Source organism: Corapipo altera, unplaced genomic scaffold, assembly GCF_003945725.1.
Source record: "Corapipo altera isolate COAL_440 unplaced genomic scaffold, ASM394572v1 62, whole genome shotgun sequence".
Taxonomy (NCBI): Eukaryota; Metazoa; Chordata; class Aves; order Passeriformes; family Pipridae; genus Corapipo; species Corapipo altera.
In genome coordinates this window covers 10,271,003-10,289,395 of record NW_020884894.1, presented here as the reverse complement: position 1 = coordinate 10,289,395, position 18,393 = coordinate 10,271,003, and the positions used below count along the sequence as shown (strand labels likewise).

Sequence of the window (18,393 nt, the reverse complement as noted above, 5' to 3'; positions counted from 1 at the left end):
TTTGGAATGTTCCGTGAGTGTGAATAATACCAGTTAGGAGGAGAGGAGGAAAACGAAAACAAAACAAAACAAAAAAAAAAGCACGGGAGCCTCGGGCTGGGCAGCTCAGCCGAAGTTGTGCAATGCTAGCCTGAACATGTCATTGGTGCAAACCCAGGCATCGTTGATGTTCTTTAATAGAAATATCTGGTGGAACCCCATGATAGGATCTTCATCAGCCTGTGGAAAGAGAAGGGGGGGGAAAAAAAAAAAAGGTCAAAACACTCTTTTTTTGAGAAATTTATTCCAAAACTCATGACAAGATGACTTAAAGCTGACATTAAGTGACGGCACATGCTGTAAGAGATGTAGAACCTCAGGAGTCACTAATGCCACCAGGGCCTGTTCCAAGGGGCTTTGCAGACAAACACCCAGCGCCCAGTGACACAGAAATCAACACCCGAATTTGGGGCTTCCTGGAAGACCTGCAGACATGTCACTCTGTGGCTTCACCACACTGACAGAACATGCCTCCCTCAGTGTTAAATCACAAATGCCTTGCCCAGGAAACAAGCTGGTTCAGTTTTTATCTGCTGCATTTGGGTTGATGACAGAAGGAAGTTTCTGTAGAAGTTGGTATCAATGGCATTGCCTGAATGAGCCAGATAATGCTCTGGGCTTTGAAAGCATTCCCACAGCAGGTACAGCTGGCCAGCAACCCAGTCCATCCCGCTTCTGCTGTCTAGGAACAGCTGGAAGGGAGCAAAATATTTGCCAGAGCTGCAACCATGTGTTCCAAGCACAGGGAATCTCTGCAGCAGTGCCTCCACTCCTGCCTCTGACATGTCTGGGCACTGCAGTGTAGTACCTGGACATTTACAATATTACTACAAAAGCAGAAAATAGTATTAGAGGGAGATCAGTTCTCCCACCTAGTATTTATTTACCAGTCTTCTCAGAGGCGTCATGCAGGAATTAAATCCTCAACACAAGTGATTCCCAAATCAGTCAGCTGGAAATCACACAAAGGGATTTAATCTGAACAGTGCACAGGACCAGGCTACAAAACAATCTTCTGATACTGGCTGCAGCGTGTTCAATTCAGCATTTTTGGAGGATTTTAAGCTTTATTCTTTCAACACATGACTATTCAGCTTCAGAAAAGGGGGGAAATGCATAAAAAAGAGCCTTGACAAGCAGCAGCCAGAGCAGCACCTGAAATAGGCTGTCAAGAACAGCAAGTGGAAATGTGAAGAGCAAAGCAGACTACAAAATAAAAAAGGAATTTTACTAAAAAAGAAGTAATATTCGCTTAAGTGATAAATGGACTGTGAAACAAGTCGGCTTTGAGGAGCAACTTGCAAAGGACAAGAGTCATATCACAGAACAGCAAGTTTGCCAGAGAAGTGGTGGGTTCAAGTGCATGGAAAAGAAGCATTCAGATCCAAAAATCACTGCAAGGATTTCAGTGACAACTGCCCAGGAATTTAAATGGCATAGATGAAAGGCAGTTTCAGTAAGTGTATGCTAATTCACAGAGGAAAACCAAAAAGGGCCCTAGGTTCACCCCTCAGGAAAGTGACACTGAAATAACGATGGATATTTATTTATTAAACCAGCTGAGTGCCCAAAAGCTACTGAGGTAAGCACAGGGTTAGCAGCTATTAGGGAAGGAACAGAGAACCAACACCCACATATCAAACATGCATTTCTTATCTTTAAAAAAAATTAAAATGTCAGAAAAGGACAAGAAAAATGATCCAGCTACCAGACAGCTTCCTACTGAAGAAAGTAAATTGAGTACAACCCTGTAGCTTGCAAAAATGTAATCAGCACTGGCATCAGCTGGGCAAGGCAAAAAAATTACTATAAAACCATGAAGGAAACTAGTACAGCCAGAAGTTAAGAAGGCAACAAGTAAGGCCAGAAATATGAGCAAGTCAGTGTTCAAGAGATGAATGAATGAAAGAAAAATCCTTCAAGCAAGACAAGTGCCAGCAGAAGAACCAGGCAGCTTGGCTCCTCAGCACACACCCCCCTGAGCATGAGTAAGGAGCCCAGTGTGCACACAAGCAATTAGGCTGGATTAGCCCAGCCCATCTAGTTGATTAGCACCTACAGCAGCAGTCGTGCCAATTATTTCAAGGGAAGTATTATCCTTGCCACATGTGCCCAGAAGAGAGGCTCGGGGTCAGTGCTGCAGAGGTGGCCTGTGCCCTGAAACCTGGGGGTTTGTGCCTTTGGCACCTTCTGCCAGGTATCAAATGTAGCACATCCCCAGTACAGCCTCACTGCTGCTTGGAGTTGGCAGGTTCTCAGCCCTCAGTTGCCCTGTGGTCTCTTCACTGTGGATCACTGAGACATCTATTACAAGCAGTTTTCACACCAAATTGGAGCTTGTCATTACTGACATGAGTAGGTTTTAAAATATACCTATGGAAAAAAAATACCACCACCAGCCTGGCTTAGTGCAGGTTTCCTCAATTTCTGACAAGCCTAGGTAGGCTCTGGCAAAAGCACTGCAGCTCTTGGTACTTTGGCTTGAGGAAAATTTCCTCCTTTCTTAAGCAATTCAGGACCAGACACATGAAAAAAAGATTAAAAGGGAATTCTTTCCCAAAACACCTGCTGTGGTACAGATGGTAAATTCCCAAAATGAAGCCACACATTATTGTTTTCTTTATTCCTTTCATGTTATGTCTTCACAGCACAGAAGAGCAGTATACTTGAAAAACAAGGAAAATCCTAGACTATATTTAAGATAGGGTAAATATTTTATAGACCATTCCCAAAATTTGGACTATCAGAAATCTTCCCTTGTGCCCAATCCGTATCTCCCAAGTTGTGGTTTCTAACCACTGTCCCTTGTTCCATCATCTGGCACCACCATGAAGAGTTTGCTCTCAGGTTGTTAGAAGTATTCAACTATTTTCCACCCACATTTCAGGCCAATTACTCATAGCCACCTCCTCTCCCAGCTCCACAAGCTCTTCAACACCTACAATTTTGGCAGCTTTTTGACCTCTTCCAGTTTTTCTACATCCCTTCTGACCTGGAGGCTCAAAAGAAAGTCCTCAGCTCACAGAGCCATAGGTCACGTCAGAGTTTTAGATGCAAGACTGCTCTGCAATCCAAATGTAGCTGCACAACTTTCCTCCTCTTGTCTGGTCAGAGACAGTTTTACTCCTTCACCAGCATCCCCAGCAACTGGGGATTGAACTGCAGTGTTGCAACAACCCTCACCTCAAAGGAAAGGCTAATTACTTCAGATTGCAGGTTCTTTCACATGTTAAGCCTCATTTAACAGGCTTTAAGCAATGCTTTAAGTATTCAGCATGCATTACAAAAACATCCAGTGATTTTAATTGCAAATTTCCTTTTCCTTTTAAGACTAGGAAACACCGCATAACAATTAGTTATTCACAATTAATTCTGCACCAATCACTTCAAAATTCACACTCTGGGGAGAGCCACAGGTCTGCCACACTGGCTCAGAGAATGCCAAGCCACAGCCATGCTCCTCAGCCGAGCTCAAGGGACAGAAGGGCGAGAAGAGAGCACTCCTTACTCAACCAGGACAGCGAGGACTGCATGGAAGACAGGTAAGGCAGAGGGTTAAACGTTGTGGAGGGATAGCCTGAAGACTTCGTTGGTGCACACCCAGGCACCTTGAAAATTTTTCAACAAAAAGGTTTGGTGGAAGCCTAGAACCTGGTCATCATCTGCCTGAGCGCGACAGGAGAAATATGTTACGAGGTGAAGCACAGTGGAGGTACGGGGTGACATTCTGGAGGAACATCAGCAAAGCAGTGTCACACCAAATGGAACTCACTCCTAAAGGCTTAAACCCATCCTTACTCCTCCTAGTTGAAGCAAGCAAGCAGCCCCCAGACAATGAACAGCAATAAAAAACAACAGGATTAGAATAAGTGGATGTATATTTGGATGTATATTTATTATACCTCTTCAAAAGGATAAAAAACCCCCCCCAGACACTAACACCTATCTCAGCAACCACTAAAAGAGGATCTTTCATATGTTTACTTAGAAACATGTTTTTACAGTGAAAGTTTTTTGTGCTTTGGTTTATTTCCCCCTCTCCAATGGTTTAAGAAAGAAATACAAGATGTGCCCAGCTTTCTCAGGATGAATGATGTTTCCACTGAACTTTTGGGACTACCAGCAATTCAAGCAACTAATGCCTCAGAAAATCCATTTACATATCATGCCAGGAATGACAACTTAGAAAGGGCATGTTACAGGTATTTCAGCACTATTATTTTCTTGGGTTACTCTATTAAAAGCATTATGTATGCTCCTTCATTACATGAAAAAATGCAAGTTTTGAAAAACTGCAGGGGATTAAAAGCATGTGCATTAATTGTCCTGGACTTTGAAGAATTTGGCTCACAGTTCCATGAAAAGGATAACTGAATAGTAAGCAGGAAGCATGGCTTTTCCCTTTAAACTTTGCTACTGATGGTCTTGAAAGTGCCCTACCTTGTGCAAAATTCTCTACAGTTTTCTTACAGGCCAACAGATGTGGGCTGAGCAGCAACACCATTAAGAAGGCAGCTTTAAATAACACCAAGTGTGCAGCTCCACATTTGCATGTTAAAGTCTGCTCAACTGGAGCTACAGATGAGCCACTTGTTAAAATGTACAAAGCTGAATCTGGTTGCTCTCAGTCACTGTACTGTACACAGCCCAGCACTGAAGTGACTGTCAACATGTATGAGTTCACACCAGAAGAAGTATTCACTCCATCTGACAACCAGGTTCAAGTGCTGGCAGGTTCATGTTCACATCAGGCTACAGACTGGTACTGATCTTTCATTTGTCCACCTGTATAAGCCTCACACAAGGCAGAAGCATGAAGTTACAGTTCCAGGTTCACTTTGACTTTCTGGACACTTGTTCAGTGAGAAGCAGCATTCCCAGGGATTATGATGTGATTTTTTAAGCTAAGGTTTGAGACACAGGCATGTGAAGGGCAGAAAAATGTTTCCTCTTTTACTAAAAATTCACAAACAAGTTGGGTTTCATCATGGCAACAGGCATACTTCAAGCCAGTATGTTCTTTTCAAATACCTAGATACACTAACACATGATCCCTAAATTATTCTGAGTAATTTCAGCAAGCTGAAATTATTCAGAGGATAAAAATGGTACATTAGGAAATACTACTCCAACTCATGGTATTTATGGAAAGCTCCTGGACTGCATTTACAATCCCTCTGTATTAATGGATGAGAAAAGCCAATAGCTTTACAAAATCTTAAAGAACTTGGTATCTTGCCACAAGATTCAACACCAATCACTGTTGCAAGCTGTGATCTGCTTGATGATTATGGAAGAACCTTAAAAACATGACTGTGCAAAACCAGGTGCAGATGAGACTGGCCCAAGACATTGGGTCAAAAAGCCTTGGTCATATCAGAGTTGTGTGCACACACAAGAGCAAAGTTGAGATCAGCATGTGTGCCTGCATACTTGCCCTGCCATTCAGTGATTTTCATGGTCACATGTGTCTGTCTTTCCTCTGGGTGTGCATGTGGGACTGAACAACAGGAAAGCTGGAACCTAAATTGCAGCTGGGAAGCAGGAGCAACTTTAATGAGAGCCAAAGCTGCCTATGTTAGGTTTAAAAGTGGATGCAATACACTGGCCACTGCTCTTCTCAACTGCCCAGCCCAAAACAAAGAGAACAGCTAAGCAAGCAGATTCAAACTAAGTTCTACATTTGCTTAGTAAATAGTACAGTGTCCGTGGGAGTTTGAATGCCTTGACACTGGAGGTGTCATTCAGAGCTAACAGGAAAAGGAAATCTAAACAGCTCTTTTAAAACAAACTGGGTTCAGGTAACTCTAAAGACTGGATGGTGTGAGAGGCCTGACTTCACAGCATGGCTGGACCAAACTAACTCTGATGATTTTAACTACTGCCATGTAATTTCAAGATTTTAAACAAACACCACTCACCCTGAGCAAGTTTTGTCTACAGCTGACTTTACACACAGGATGTTTTTTTTTTTTGCAGATTCCAGGATAATATCTTTCATTAATAAGCAGTTTAATTAATTTGTGGCCCTGGTATACTGGGAGACAGGGTAAGTTTACACAGCTCAGTAGTATCACTCACATAGCAATACAGTCATCCTGCAGCCTGAAAAATAATCTGATTCTTCACACAAGGAATCTGTCACAACACTAAGTGTTTGATCTGAGAGGTAGCATTCCCACTGCTGAATCAGTTTTGACAACAGAGGTACTGGACTGCATTAACACCAGGACCGAATTCTTGCATCCTGTGACAGCAAAGAGGAAGTATGGACTCACTGAAGGGGGGTCAGCTAACAACTGAAGTCTGCTAAATCAGAGCTCGATGCAAACGTTACAACAAAGAGCATGGTAAACTGTATGTGCTTATACCATCCAAGAACACTCTGATGATGGTTTTAAATGCAACAGAGGGCACTGAAACCTTACTGCATCAGGGTAAGAGAAATAATGATGCCTCTATAACCCCCATGGTATCTGTAAGCACAGTAGAAGTCATGGCACTTTGCTGGACAGAACATGTGACTGTCAAATTGCAGGTGGTTCATCTAGTGCGAGATATCTGGAGGGATGAACCGTTTCTTGACAGTCTTGAACAGCAGAAGAATGGTGTCCCAATGAAAACTTACCCATCTTCCTTCCCAACCAAAAGAGCATTTTAATGTTTTCAGAAATCAGATGATTTAGAATCCTGCAAAAATCTAAGACATAAGCACTTGTTAGCCTGTAATGGAAAGAGTTTACCTTAAGCTGTCCCACTACCATACTGAGTATACAGCTGTCAGGTGTAGGCTGGTGGTCTTGTGCTGTGATGCTGTGTTGTATTTTTTGGAAAGGGAGGCTCTGCAATGAAAAGAAATCAAAATAAGGAAATGTACAGTGATTGCGTGATTTAACTTACAAAACAAAGATTGAGCAAACTCAACGTTAGGAAGTGTTAAGACTATTGCAGTAGTACTGCACAGAGAGTTGTTGCAAATGAGGGCGCTACTTATGCTGGGTCAATTGTAACAGTTGTGTTTTTCAAGCACCAAGAGAGGAAATAATGTTACCACACATTGTAAATGGAACCTTTTCCTCCTCTAATTGCACTGCCTGAGGGGCTTCAGATCAGCTGTAAGCTCAAAGTTCATATGATGAAGGCACAAACCTCTGCTCTGAACAGTGTTAAAAGATTTTATTATCTAATACTTGAGATTTACCAGAGAACTCCGAATTTGCTTCTTTGTTAAAGTGGCTATGAATGGAAAGGAAAAGTGGACAACCCAGAACCAGTATTCCAGACTTGAAATCCACAATTCACCTTTCCCCTTTCTAATTTCCTTGATGCTCAGGTAGCCAATGTCAGTATGTCTGGAGTTATGTGTGCAAGGAACACATCTTGTGGACACACAGACCACGTCCACACTCCAACCATGGACAATTCTAAGCAGTGAACAGCAAATATCTGGGGGGGTCTCAGAGTCCTGCCACACAAATGCAACTTTGGCACTGCTCTCCCAAAAGCTGCTTTACTGCCAGATGCTTTAGTGGCAGTTCAGCGTGGATGGGGCTCTGGGTGACCATGTGGCTGATGCCCAGAGCCCAGGCACTGCACAGGATGGCAGCACATGGTCATTCAAACCTCAGGTGGCACTTGGGATGCCTTTGCTGCATTCCCCTGATTTAAAAACAGGTCAAAGCAGACCCAGACGTGTACTTTGACAAGTTCTCCATTTCCCTCTAGTGGAAGGAGCCTCAAAGACTTCCTAGAAGGCCGAGGTAGAGACTGTCACAGATGTGAAGTACAGTCTTGGCTCTACGAAGAATTCCAGGAAGCTAAATCTTTGGATAATAGAGAACACAGAAATTGTGGAGGGATCAGGGCCTGAAGAAGCAAATGAAGTGTACAGAGCACTGTTCAAGTGTACCCTCACTGTTCAAGAGCACCCTTTATTAAAGCTTGTGGTGTCTCTGCCTGCCTGGGAGTACAATCCCAACCAACTAGGAAGTGCAAAGTGGGCCAACTGGTTTGTAATATGGGACAGACATTTAGTAACAACCAAAAAAAAAAAATCCAGAGCAGTCTTATCTACTGATGACCAGCAGACTATTTTCCAGGGTCACCATCCCAAAACTGAATGTGCAATGTGCCCACACAGCCTGCACAAGCATAGCCTGGGACATTGCACCATCTTCCTTATACAAGAGTACTACAAAGCCCAGTCCCACCTCAGCACAGCAACTTCTTGTTGAACAAGTCCTGAAAAAGAGCCCCTTTAAAAGGCAGAGGGATGAAGAGGAATGAATGTAATTGTGTCCAGAACCCAGCTCTCAGTGTGACAAGAGAGGCAAGATGGGGAGAGAAAACAGGGAGGAAGGAAAGCCTTTGGAAGCAAGAGCTCTGCAAAACTGTGACAAGGAACCAAAGACCAGGCTGGGTAAGATAGTGCCTGTTTCAAGCATCCAGTTCCAAAGGACAAGAGGAAACAGCCTTAAGCTGCACAAGGGGAGGTTCAGGTTGGACATCAGGAAGAATTTCTTCACTGAAGGGGTGGTTAAGCATTGGAATGGGCTGCCCAGGGAAGTGATGGAGCCACCATCCCTAGAAGTGTTCAAGAAACAACTGGACATGGGACTTAGTGCTGTGGTTTATTTACAAGGTGGTGTTCAGTTCAAGGTCTTTTACAGCCTTAATAATGCTATTACTGTTCCCTTCAGAGAAAAGGACCCCAAGCAGCTGGCCAGGCTAGTGAGCTACTCATGATGTGCTGGGGGAAATCCCACTGGAAAGAGTAGGAAAGTAGCTGACAGGAAAATTCACTAATTTTTAGGATAAGCAGAGGGTATCTCAAAAGGATGGTTGCTTATGGACATCCATCTACACTGGAGAGGAGGATTTTGTGATATGAAAAGTACAATAAACACGTCTAAAAAACATGAAGTCACACAACAACCAAGGCTTTTAGCATCCTCTGACACTAGAATTTGACTGGGCTCTCACTAGCAAAACTATGAAATTATCCTTGAAGTCACACAAGAGAAATTATGCAAGAATAAAGTTGAGTAGCATAAACTCACTCCTGGCAACAAGGCTACCTGTCTCAGCTTCTTCCCTGGTCCAGTATGTTCATTATTATCTCAAATGGTAAATCAAGCTGCCCATAATTACCACAGGCACTGTAAGTGAAACAAGCCCAGCACCAGTTAGGACACAAGGAACAAGTGTCACCTCCCACAGTGAAACAAGGTACAGGTGTGCCAGTGCTGGCAGAGCAATGCCCACACAACCCTCCCCTCCTGTATTAGTACTGAAAAGGTGCCATAGCATTGCTGTTACACAGCAAAGAATTTGATGCAAAAGAAAATGCCACCTGTTTGTGGCTTACATCGATTCACCAGCCAGGCCCTGAGGGACACAGGACTGCAGAAAGCAAAAGAATTTCAGTGTCACACTTCCAGGGATCTGCTCAACTGACTAAGCAGTTCCAGAAGCACAGAGTAGGTGAGCAAATGAAGCTGAAACAGCAAAGGAAGCCCAGGCAGCTCAGTGCTGGCAGAGGAATGGTGGGCGACATCAGTCACAGTAAGTTGATACAGCCCCATAACGAGCTGTGGCAGGGGAAGGGCACAGTAACTTCACTGCACTTCTTCCTTACTTTAAGCAGATGAATACAGGTCAGAAAAAGTTTCCCTAAAGCAAAGCAGTGTGTCTTCACTCAGCAGTTAAGACTGCGGCAGGCACATAAATCCAGAAAGTCCAACTTGCACCACAGACAGGGAAGGTAAAGATGAGCAATGCCGTGGTGGGAAAGGGGCTGGATCTGCACTGGGCTGGATCCAAGGCAGCAGCAGTCAGACACTGTGGCCAAGCAAATGCTTAGCTGCTTGGGTATCTAAATGGCTGCTAGCCCAGAAGTCTAAAGAACACTGAGTACGCAAACAAACAACTCTGGAGCTTGAGTATCTCCTCACCTACAAGCGAGCAGTTGCAAGCTGTGCTATTTCTGAGGTGTGTGGCCTTCTCAAAGGCAAGACAGGCACCTAAAACACAGACCTGAGGTCAAACCTTGGTCTTCACAGTTAAAGAAGCCTTGGATGAAAGGAGTGATTCCATAAGACAGGAGCAGTAGCTGTGCAACAAGACAAGTGTCAAGTTACTCTGATTTTTCTTCTCAGTGTTGAGTAAGTCTGTCTGAAATACCATGCCCTGAGCAGACTGTCTGATGACCTAAAAAGCATGTCCTTCAGGTATCTTGAAAGAGAAACAAACTTCCTAGTCTCATGACAGCTTGTAAGTACACCCAGTTTTATAACAGAAGCATGAATTTACTCAGGAAGATAAAACTTCTCCAAGTTTAACTAAATGAACATGGAGTTCCAGTGTCCTCTCACTTGCTGAAGAGGAAACACATGTTGCAAAGTCCTGAACCATACCTGCTCATATCTGAACTGCTGACAAATCTGCATTGAGGATAAGTCAGCTTCTCCACTACAGAACTTATTTGCAGTTTACGTATCAGAAAACAAGTTGTTCCTTGCAGTTATGTGTCTAGTCTTTATCACAGACAGATCCAAGTAACAGGCTTGCTACTGCTTCTTCCTTGGCATGCCTTAAAAGAGCAAAGACACCTTTCATTCCTCTAGATCAGAGGCAGCTTATGCATTAGACCTTTTAAAAAAGAATAAATCAGTAATGTCAAATACAATTGCAGTCACAAAATAACCTTGCAAACTATGGAGTCAATTAACACTCCACCATCAGAGTCACCAATGGAACACCCCACTACGTAGCATTCATTCACAACATTTTTTGGAAGACCAAAGTTGGAAGCACAAGTTCCATATTCAAGACTAACTCAAATTTTCAGAAGCCATTATCTTATAGTCTTCAGAACTGTTTCCCAAAACATTCAGTTAAGGTTCACAGACTTACAGTGAGTTTTTCAACAATGGCTGCTTTGCCCTGGAACTGCTGTCCTTCCCACGTAAGGCATGATGCATCAATCTGGGGGGGAAAGAAAGAAAGTCATCAACCTGCTCAGGTTAACTCTCAAGCAATCCTGGTAAGAGGCTTTGTTTATTTAGGATGTATCCTTGGAATCCAGCTATTTGAAAACTACCTCAGAGGGAGACAGAAAGAAACCACCAAGAGCAATTGAAAAAGTTTGGAACAATCAACTAGAAACTAAATAGACTACATTTCATTATCATGATCCTACCTGCAAAAAAGTTCCTGCCTTTGGATCAAAGTTAGCTTTTAGAAGAAAATCCAAAGGATACAAAAAAAAAAAATCCTATGAACACAAAGTCAAGCATGTGGAAAGAGAAAAATATATGAAGAAAACTGACTAAATGAGTTGCACCACAAGGGTGGAATTCCAACTCACCTAACTCAATTCACAGCAAAAGTGACTGGCCACATCCCTGCCTGGGATAGGTGACAAAAGCTTGATTGACTTGGATTACACCACTAAAAATAAGCTGAATCTTGTGATGGAAGTAGTAATACAGGAATACAAACCAAATCCAAGAGCTCCCTGCTGCATTCCTGTATGCTACAAAATTTATTTGCTCCTACAGCGTGTCTGAAGGCAAAAAGCTCACCATTAAAAGCCCAATTCTGCAAAATCTCCCCAGATTTAGACAAACTGTGACCTTGGTGCATTTTAGCCACACAGAATGGGGTCCCATTCTCTCTCCATAGTTTAGGAACTCCACAAAGCAATACACATCAGTGACCTCCACAACTGTCCTCCCAAATACATGTGCACAGGTCTCTCCATGAAAGGCAGAAAGACCCTAAGGTTGAAAAAAGGCCAGGAGTTTGTAGCATGGAAGGACATGTCTCCAGGAATTTAAATTAAGCTGTACCTACCACCAGTCTTCTGAAGACTGAATGCATTTTGGTAACAACATGACAAACTGCTAAGAGCCTTCATATTTAGAGCTGTGGCTTTAACAGAGGCTGCTTGGTTTTCTTCCTTTACAGGCTCTGTACACAACTTCTTAGGCAAAATAAAGCAGCAATCTGGCAGGTGGCAAGAACACAACAATGCCCAGAGCAAATGGTATCAGTGCTGCTGGATACTGCTGAGGTGTAAGGAGAGGTGTCAGAGGGTGTTCAACACTTTGAATCCTGAAGAGCTTGCTGAAACTCAACTCATTCAGCAGATGAAAAACCAGTCAGAAAAACAGGATATGCTACTAGAAGACTTGTAAGACTTGAGTGTCTTCCTGAAACACTTCAGCCACCCAGCAGCATTCCTCACCATCAGTAATCACCTCCACACACAGAGCACTCTGCATGCTCTGGAGGAATCTTCCTCCAAAAGCAAAAGGTGATGTTCCATGGATTTGCTAGTTACAGTCTTTAATTCCAAATCTCCTTTGTCCCAAATAAGAAGCAAAAATAAAAAAAACTGATTTTTGAGGAAATTTAAATTAGATTTAGATTTATTTAACGAATTATACATTTTTAAACTGGATTAAAGACTTAATAGAGCATGAGATCCAAGAAACACCTGAAAGAACTGCTAAACACAGGCTAGGACTTAAATCACATTCCAGTGCAAGAGGGATCTAAGCAAATCCATGACTGTATATTAATGGCAAAATGAGGCTAGAATGTTTGCTTTTACAGAGCATTTCATCACAGGATCATCACCAACCCCCTCCAACACAAGCCACTGTCTACAGCCAAAGAGGGTTTTTATGAGTCTGACTGCCTATAAGGCAAACAAAGCTTAAAGGAGAAGTGAAACATAAATTAAAAAAAATATAAATAAAAGTTGGGTGTGATTGCACTGACTGACATTCTGGAGTCAGAATAAAACCCACTATCCAACCATTTGTATTCTCACACATCAAAATAGAGAAACACAGACAAGACAATGGGATGGAACCCCAGCCCCCTTTCTGTGGATACTTACATATATTGCTCCTAATTGAGTCCTGTCTGCATCAAAAAGCTGGTAGTAATGTTGTATGAAGCTGGACCCAATCTGCTCCCAGATAGGCTTGTCTCCCATTCTGAATCCTCACCCAGAGCCTGTGACTGTGAAACAAACAAAAAACCAACAAAATCATCAGAAGGATCACAGGAATAAGGGTAACACTTGGCTCAAGCATTAGCACTGGCAAACACAAATCCTGTCAGCTGGCCTGAATTTTTCCTTGGGATAAGTAGGACAAATCTCACCTCTGTATCCTAGACTTTTGTAAATAAAAAAGCCTCGGATACCGAACGGTTTAGTTCCTTATTACAGCATTTGGTTTGTGGTGCTATTTCAGTGCGAGGCCACATCTCGTGTACAAAAGTGGAGAACGAGAACAAAAATGAGTGTTACCACCTCAGCTTCATCTATCCCCTTATCTTCACACAGTGCAGAAGTTACACCACCTGCAAAAGCTGGCAAGCACTTGCTGTTTCGACTTGACCTGTTAATATGGATTGTCTGCAAGTGGCTTACACCAACTGATTCATCTATTTAGCTCCTCAGGTGTTTCCCCATCCACAGGCCCATCTAAGAGAGTCCTTTCAATGGCACGTAACAGGAATTAATTCACTAACTCATTGCTTAACACAATGCTTCTGCCCATCCTCTTCTATCCTGTCACTGAGGCTGGAGTACACTCCCTGTTTATGTCTGAACCTGCAGTAACTTCCAGCCACGAACCAGGATTTTTCACAGTGATGAAAATCTGCAGCTCCCAGTGAAGCTGCTGGAAGCTCAGAGGCATCCCACACTTCTGAACACGAGTCCCTCTATTCTAGAGGGATTAAACACCCAGGCTGCACAGCAGTCTACACAGACCCAGCCTACAAACCACCACACACCATCAGCACAGATGATGGCTTTACTACACCGCTGCATTTTTCAAGAAAGCAAATTCATTTTTATTTATCCTGATCTCTCTCTGAAAGGTTGAAGAATTGTGCTAAAACTCAAACCACAAAAATCCTGCATTCAAAACCCACTACATTTTATTTTAAGATCTGAGTTTACTTAATGCAAACTGTATTTGCTCAACATCAAGATCTGCCAGCCACTAGTCCCTCTCTGTAATCCCTGACCAGGAATCCTGGAGCTACAGGTTTGAATTCCACTGCCAAGTCTGAAAGGCATGAAATTCTGTTTTAGGACACAGGACATGAGAGTTATTTTGGCTTCCTATAGATGTCAATTACTTACACACCCGTTTCAGATTTGACAAATTCCTAAGAGAAGCAAAACACACATTCCCAAGATCTTCACAGAGGGTATTCCCAGGCCTAGTCTGCTGTGCATAGTTGGACAAGAAAGCTCTTTTTGTATTTCAGGCCTTTGGCTGTCTGAGCTCTACTCATACAAATAGGAATTGAAATGGATTCAGACTCCTGGCTGGAAGTCTTAAGGTTACATAAATTTGGCCAGACTTATAGAAGAGTAAATCTCTTTTATTGGATCCCTGGCATAACAGCATCCATGTTTTCAGGGCTCTAGGATTTAGGTTTGATGTCACTGTTCCCAGTCTAGTCCTGTGAGTACCCAGAGTTTTTTAGTTTGGGATGGTCGTGGGGGAGCCAACAATCAGCACAGCTGAAAATCATTCTGATTCACTTTTTATGGACCATCAAAGATTCAACTTCAACCCATGAACTCACATCACTATTGGGCATCATTCCTAAACATTCAAGTGCAAATCTAGTTGACAGTATTAACACTCAACAGTCAAACATCTAACACTGAAATGAAGTCGTGGACAGCAAGAAAACCACCAGCTTATTCTCCTGGAGCTAAGGCAAGTGAGCTATTGCTAAACTAAATTTCCACACACACGATGTTTATTCACCCTGAACAGCTCACTGTACCATCATACAAACCCAAGATCAAGCAGTACACTAGCACTGCACCTCAGTTAGTTACTCAAGGCACAACAGCCTCACTCGAGCACCAGATGCCTCCTGTTCAATCCTAAAACTGTGAGAAAGCCTTAGAGACTGCAAGGAATGAAGGAATTTGTATTTTAAATATGGAAAGTAGAACTACGGTGTCTAAATCCAAAGATTAGTATGCCAGCTTGCTATCTCCTCCTAAAAACGTATCTGTATTTTGATAGGTAATATTCTATTAAATAAATAAAAAACCAGCATAAATTGGACCAGTTATAATGTTGATTTTGTCAGAAATGAGAACAAGCTAAAAAATGTGGCTGAAATTATCGATCTTTGACTAAGTTTTTTTTCTGTTTGTTTGTTACAACCTTACTCTTTCCTGTGCCATTCATACATGGTTTTGCTGAACACTCTCTCTCCCTGGAAAGGTTTTTTATTTTCCTCTTCTGATTCGTCACCTTTTCCTCCACACTGTCTTGTGTTTTCTGCCTGTCGTTACAGGTCTAAGAAGCTTAGAGATGTACCTAAAGAAAGAACAAGATGGGAATGATCTGTGTCATCAAGCCCAGTCCCCTTCAGTGAGACACAACCCATGCAAGATTGTATTGACACACTTATCAGTACAATGTTTTAATGAGATAAATGTAATATAAAAGGCTTTTAAGATCTGTTGCAAAGCTAGGAGGACTGCACGTGTTCTGATGTTGTCAAACACCAGGACAACACAGAATTCCTTCAGAGCCATCCAGCTAAATCTGTCCATGGTTCACTCAAAGTTTGGTTACAGAGACAAGAATATTCAGGTAATACAAAGCCAGACAGAAGAAGTTGCAATAACCTAGCAAGCATGTAAGATGTGGCACACCTGTTCTTTTAAAGGCACCTGCTGAAAGCTACTACTGTGTATGTGTAAGATATTCCACCTTAATTCCCCATGGAAAAGGAGATAATTTGCTTAAGTCAACTAATTTTCTTGCCTTTGTCACTTCAAACCAAACCTCCCTCCTCGCATCCACTTAAGAACATCACAGTCCATTTGATTAACAGCTTCTTCACAAAAGCAGGGCAGGAAAGCTGAGCTACCAACACAAGAGTGCAATACTTTAACTCACATTATTCACTCGATTTCTTGGAATCTGCTCATACTGGAGAGTTTACCCCCACCCCAAAAAACACCCAGCAGTCAGTGATGAAGCTGAAATCCAGTACAGTGCACAAAAGCTGCAGCTCCCAGCAACTCTTGTCTTCAACAGGTACCTGCTGACACTGCAGAACTGGGACTGCTGCTCCACAGGGGACTTTTGCACAGTGACACCTAAATCAAATTTTCCAATACCTTTGCCAGGCCACCCACTGACATATCAAGTGTAAGCTCCATCCCTCTACTCACCTCTTGCCATGATTCCTACAAATCCCATCCTACAAGGTATCACATCCCAAGTATCTGCTCTGGCACGGGGCAGATGGCACCAATACCAGGTGAAGCTGCAGGACCCAGCAAAGAGCAGCACCAAGGAGGAAAATGCATCAGGGTATGAGACAGAGGAAGCCTAGAAGGGAACAGAGCCTTCACAAGGGCCACGAGTGACCTGGAATAAAACCAGGGTTACACTGGCCTTGGGTAGCAGATTTTCTGTCCACAAAGTCCAAAAATACAGCATCTTTTCCACTGCCTGCCCCAGCTTCAGTGTTCCTGTCTACACTCATCCCTCTTCCTGCCTTAGCTCTGAGTGTAAAAGATTAGCAGGAGCACATCAACACTGCCCATAACTCCTGAGGGGAGCACAGTCCTTAGGAGACCCATTGCTGCCACAGGTTTGGATAAAACCTCTGGATAAAACCTCTTCCTATTGCTTCCTTCACAAGCAAGAAACCATGAGACAATCCACAGATGATTCTCTGCCAGTTTGCTGCAGCACAAAGTCCATCTTTCCGTTGAAGTGGCAACACCAGAAGTGCAACTTAAAGAAAAGCACTTTTTTACTTGGAAACAGTGGTCACCTGCCAACAGACAGACTGCCCTCTCTGAAACACATAAGCACCAGTGACATTTGGAGGAGGTGGGTTACTGCCACATCCCTGCAATATGGAGAAAGAACAAAAAATTGCTTCAACCAGCAGTTATGCTTTAATGCATTATCAGACCTGGACATATGTAAGCTTGCTCCTATCAGTTAAAAAAAATTAACTCATTCTGAATTGGAGCATGGCAAGCCTGCACTTCTTAAAGAATGCTACTGTTTGCTGAAAGAGTCAACAAAAACTAGTGTGTGCAATAGTAAAATATAAACTGCTAAATAAAACACAGGTGGTCTGCCAGGGGTTGCCACATTTAAAAAGCAGGTTGTATTCAAAGAATCGATGAACAACCATCACAGGCAGATAAAGTCAATAAAGTCTTTCTAGTCTGCCACACATCAAGGAAAAAACCACTGAATTTAAAGAGGAAAAACCTCAAACCAATACATTCTAATGTGTTAGTAGAGCAAATTGCCTTCTATTATTCAGTTATGACTATATTTATTTTGCAGGTAATCCCAGCATAAATAAACCATGCTCCCTGGATATTAAAGCTGGCCCTACACACCACTCCACCGAAGTTAAGCTTGTTTTCTGGAAGATCTGAGAATCAGTGTAATGAGAGAGCACAAACACAGCCTTTAAACAGGTGCTGCTGGTCCAGGAGTACATGGGAATTCACAACAAACGGGGTTCAGATCATCAGTTGCTGCACCCTTCACTACTGATTAACAGGAGTAAATAAGGACAAGGCTCTCAGTTGTTTCAGTTCCTGATACTCTTGCAATTTTTCTACCACGCAGGTATTTTAGGCTGCTCAGATTAAGGAGTGAGCAGTGTTTAGACTGTGGTAAAAAAACTAAAACAGCTAACAGCATTAGACTATTTTTCCTTCAGTCTCTTTTCTATTGCTGCTAAAACTTGCAAAGACAGGAGTGTCTCCAGTGTGCACTTTCTAGGAACAACAACGGGACCAGCATCACAGAACCAGTTAATCTCTCAAGCAGGTCACCTATTCAACTCCACCAACACTTGATAGCAGATCACCCCTTTAGAAGAGGATACACACCCAACAGGAGAAGCTATGCAAATTATCACAGAATAATGCAGGTTGTAAGGGACCTCCTCCAGCTCAAAGCAGACAAACCTGTTCCACTGCCTGACCACCCTCGTGCAGAGGGCAGCTCCCTGCAGCTCTCCCGTGTCCAACCCAAATCCCTTCTGTTCCCATTTAAGCCCCTCGTGTGCTGTTCTCCCACCAGGTACCCTGTGAAAAGCCTGGCTCCATTCTCCTGATACCAGCCTGACAGAGATGGGGCTGGGATGAAGCTGATCCAGCCTCCTGTAGACTAAACAAGCCCAGCCCAGGCAGAACATGCAGTGACACAGGGATGGAGAACCACTGGAACTCACTGAGGGACATCATGAATCATCAACACACTGTACCTCTTCAACACACTGTACCTCTTCAACACACTG

General features: G+C 42.9%; 1 protein-coding gene across 3 annotated transcripts in view; it reads right to left on the bottom strand.

The window, feature by feature from the left end:
• Positions 1-41: 41 nt before the first annotated feature.
• NUTF2 (nuclear transport factor 2) overlaps positions 42-18,393 on the bottom strand; it is an 18,868-nt gene continuing 516 nt past the window's right edge. The window contains exons 1-5 of one of the 3 annotated variants that reach the window (XM_027646685.1): positions 15,354-15,425; positions 12,950-13,074; positions 10,954-11,025; positions 6,783-6,881; positions 42-219 (exon numbers count right to left, since the gene is read on the bottom strand). In XM_027646685.1, coding sequence (XP_027502486.1) covers positions 106-219; positions 6,783-6,881; positions 10,954-11,025; positions 12,950-13,048 — 384 coding nt within the window. In that variant the 5' untranslated portion in view covers positions 13,049-13,074; positions 15,354-15,425 and the 3' untranslated portion in view covers positions 42-105. Of the gene's footprint in view, positions 220-6,782; positions 6,882-10,953; positions 11,026-12,949; positions 13,075-15,263; positions 15,426-18,393 lie in introns of those variants that run through there. The other 2 variants (XM_027646684.1, XM_027646683.1) reach the window with 2 other exon arrangements.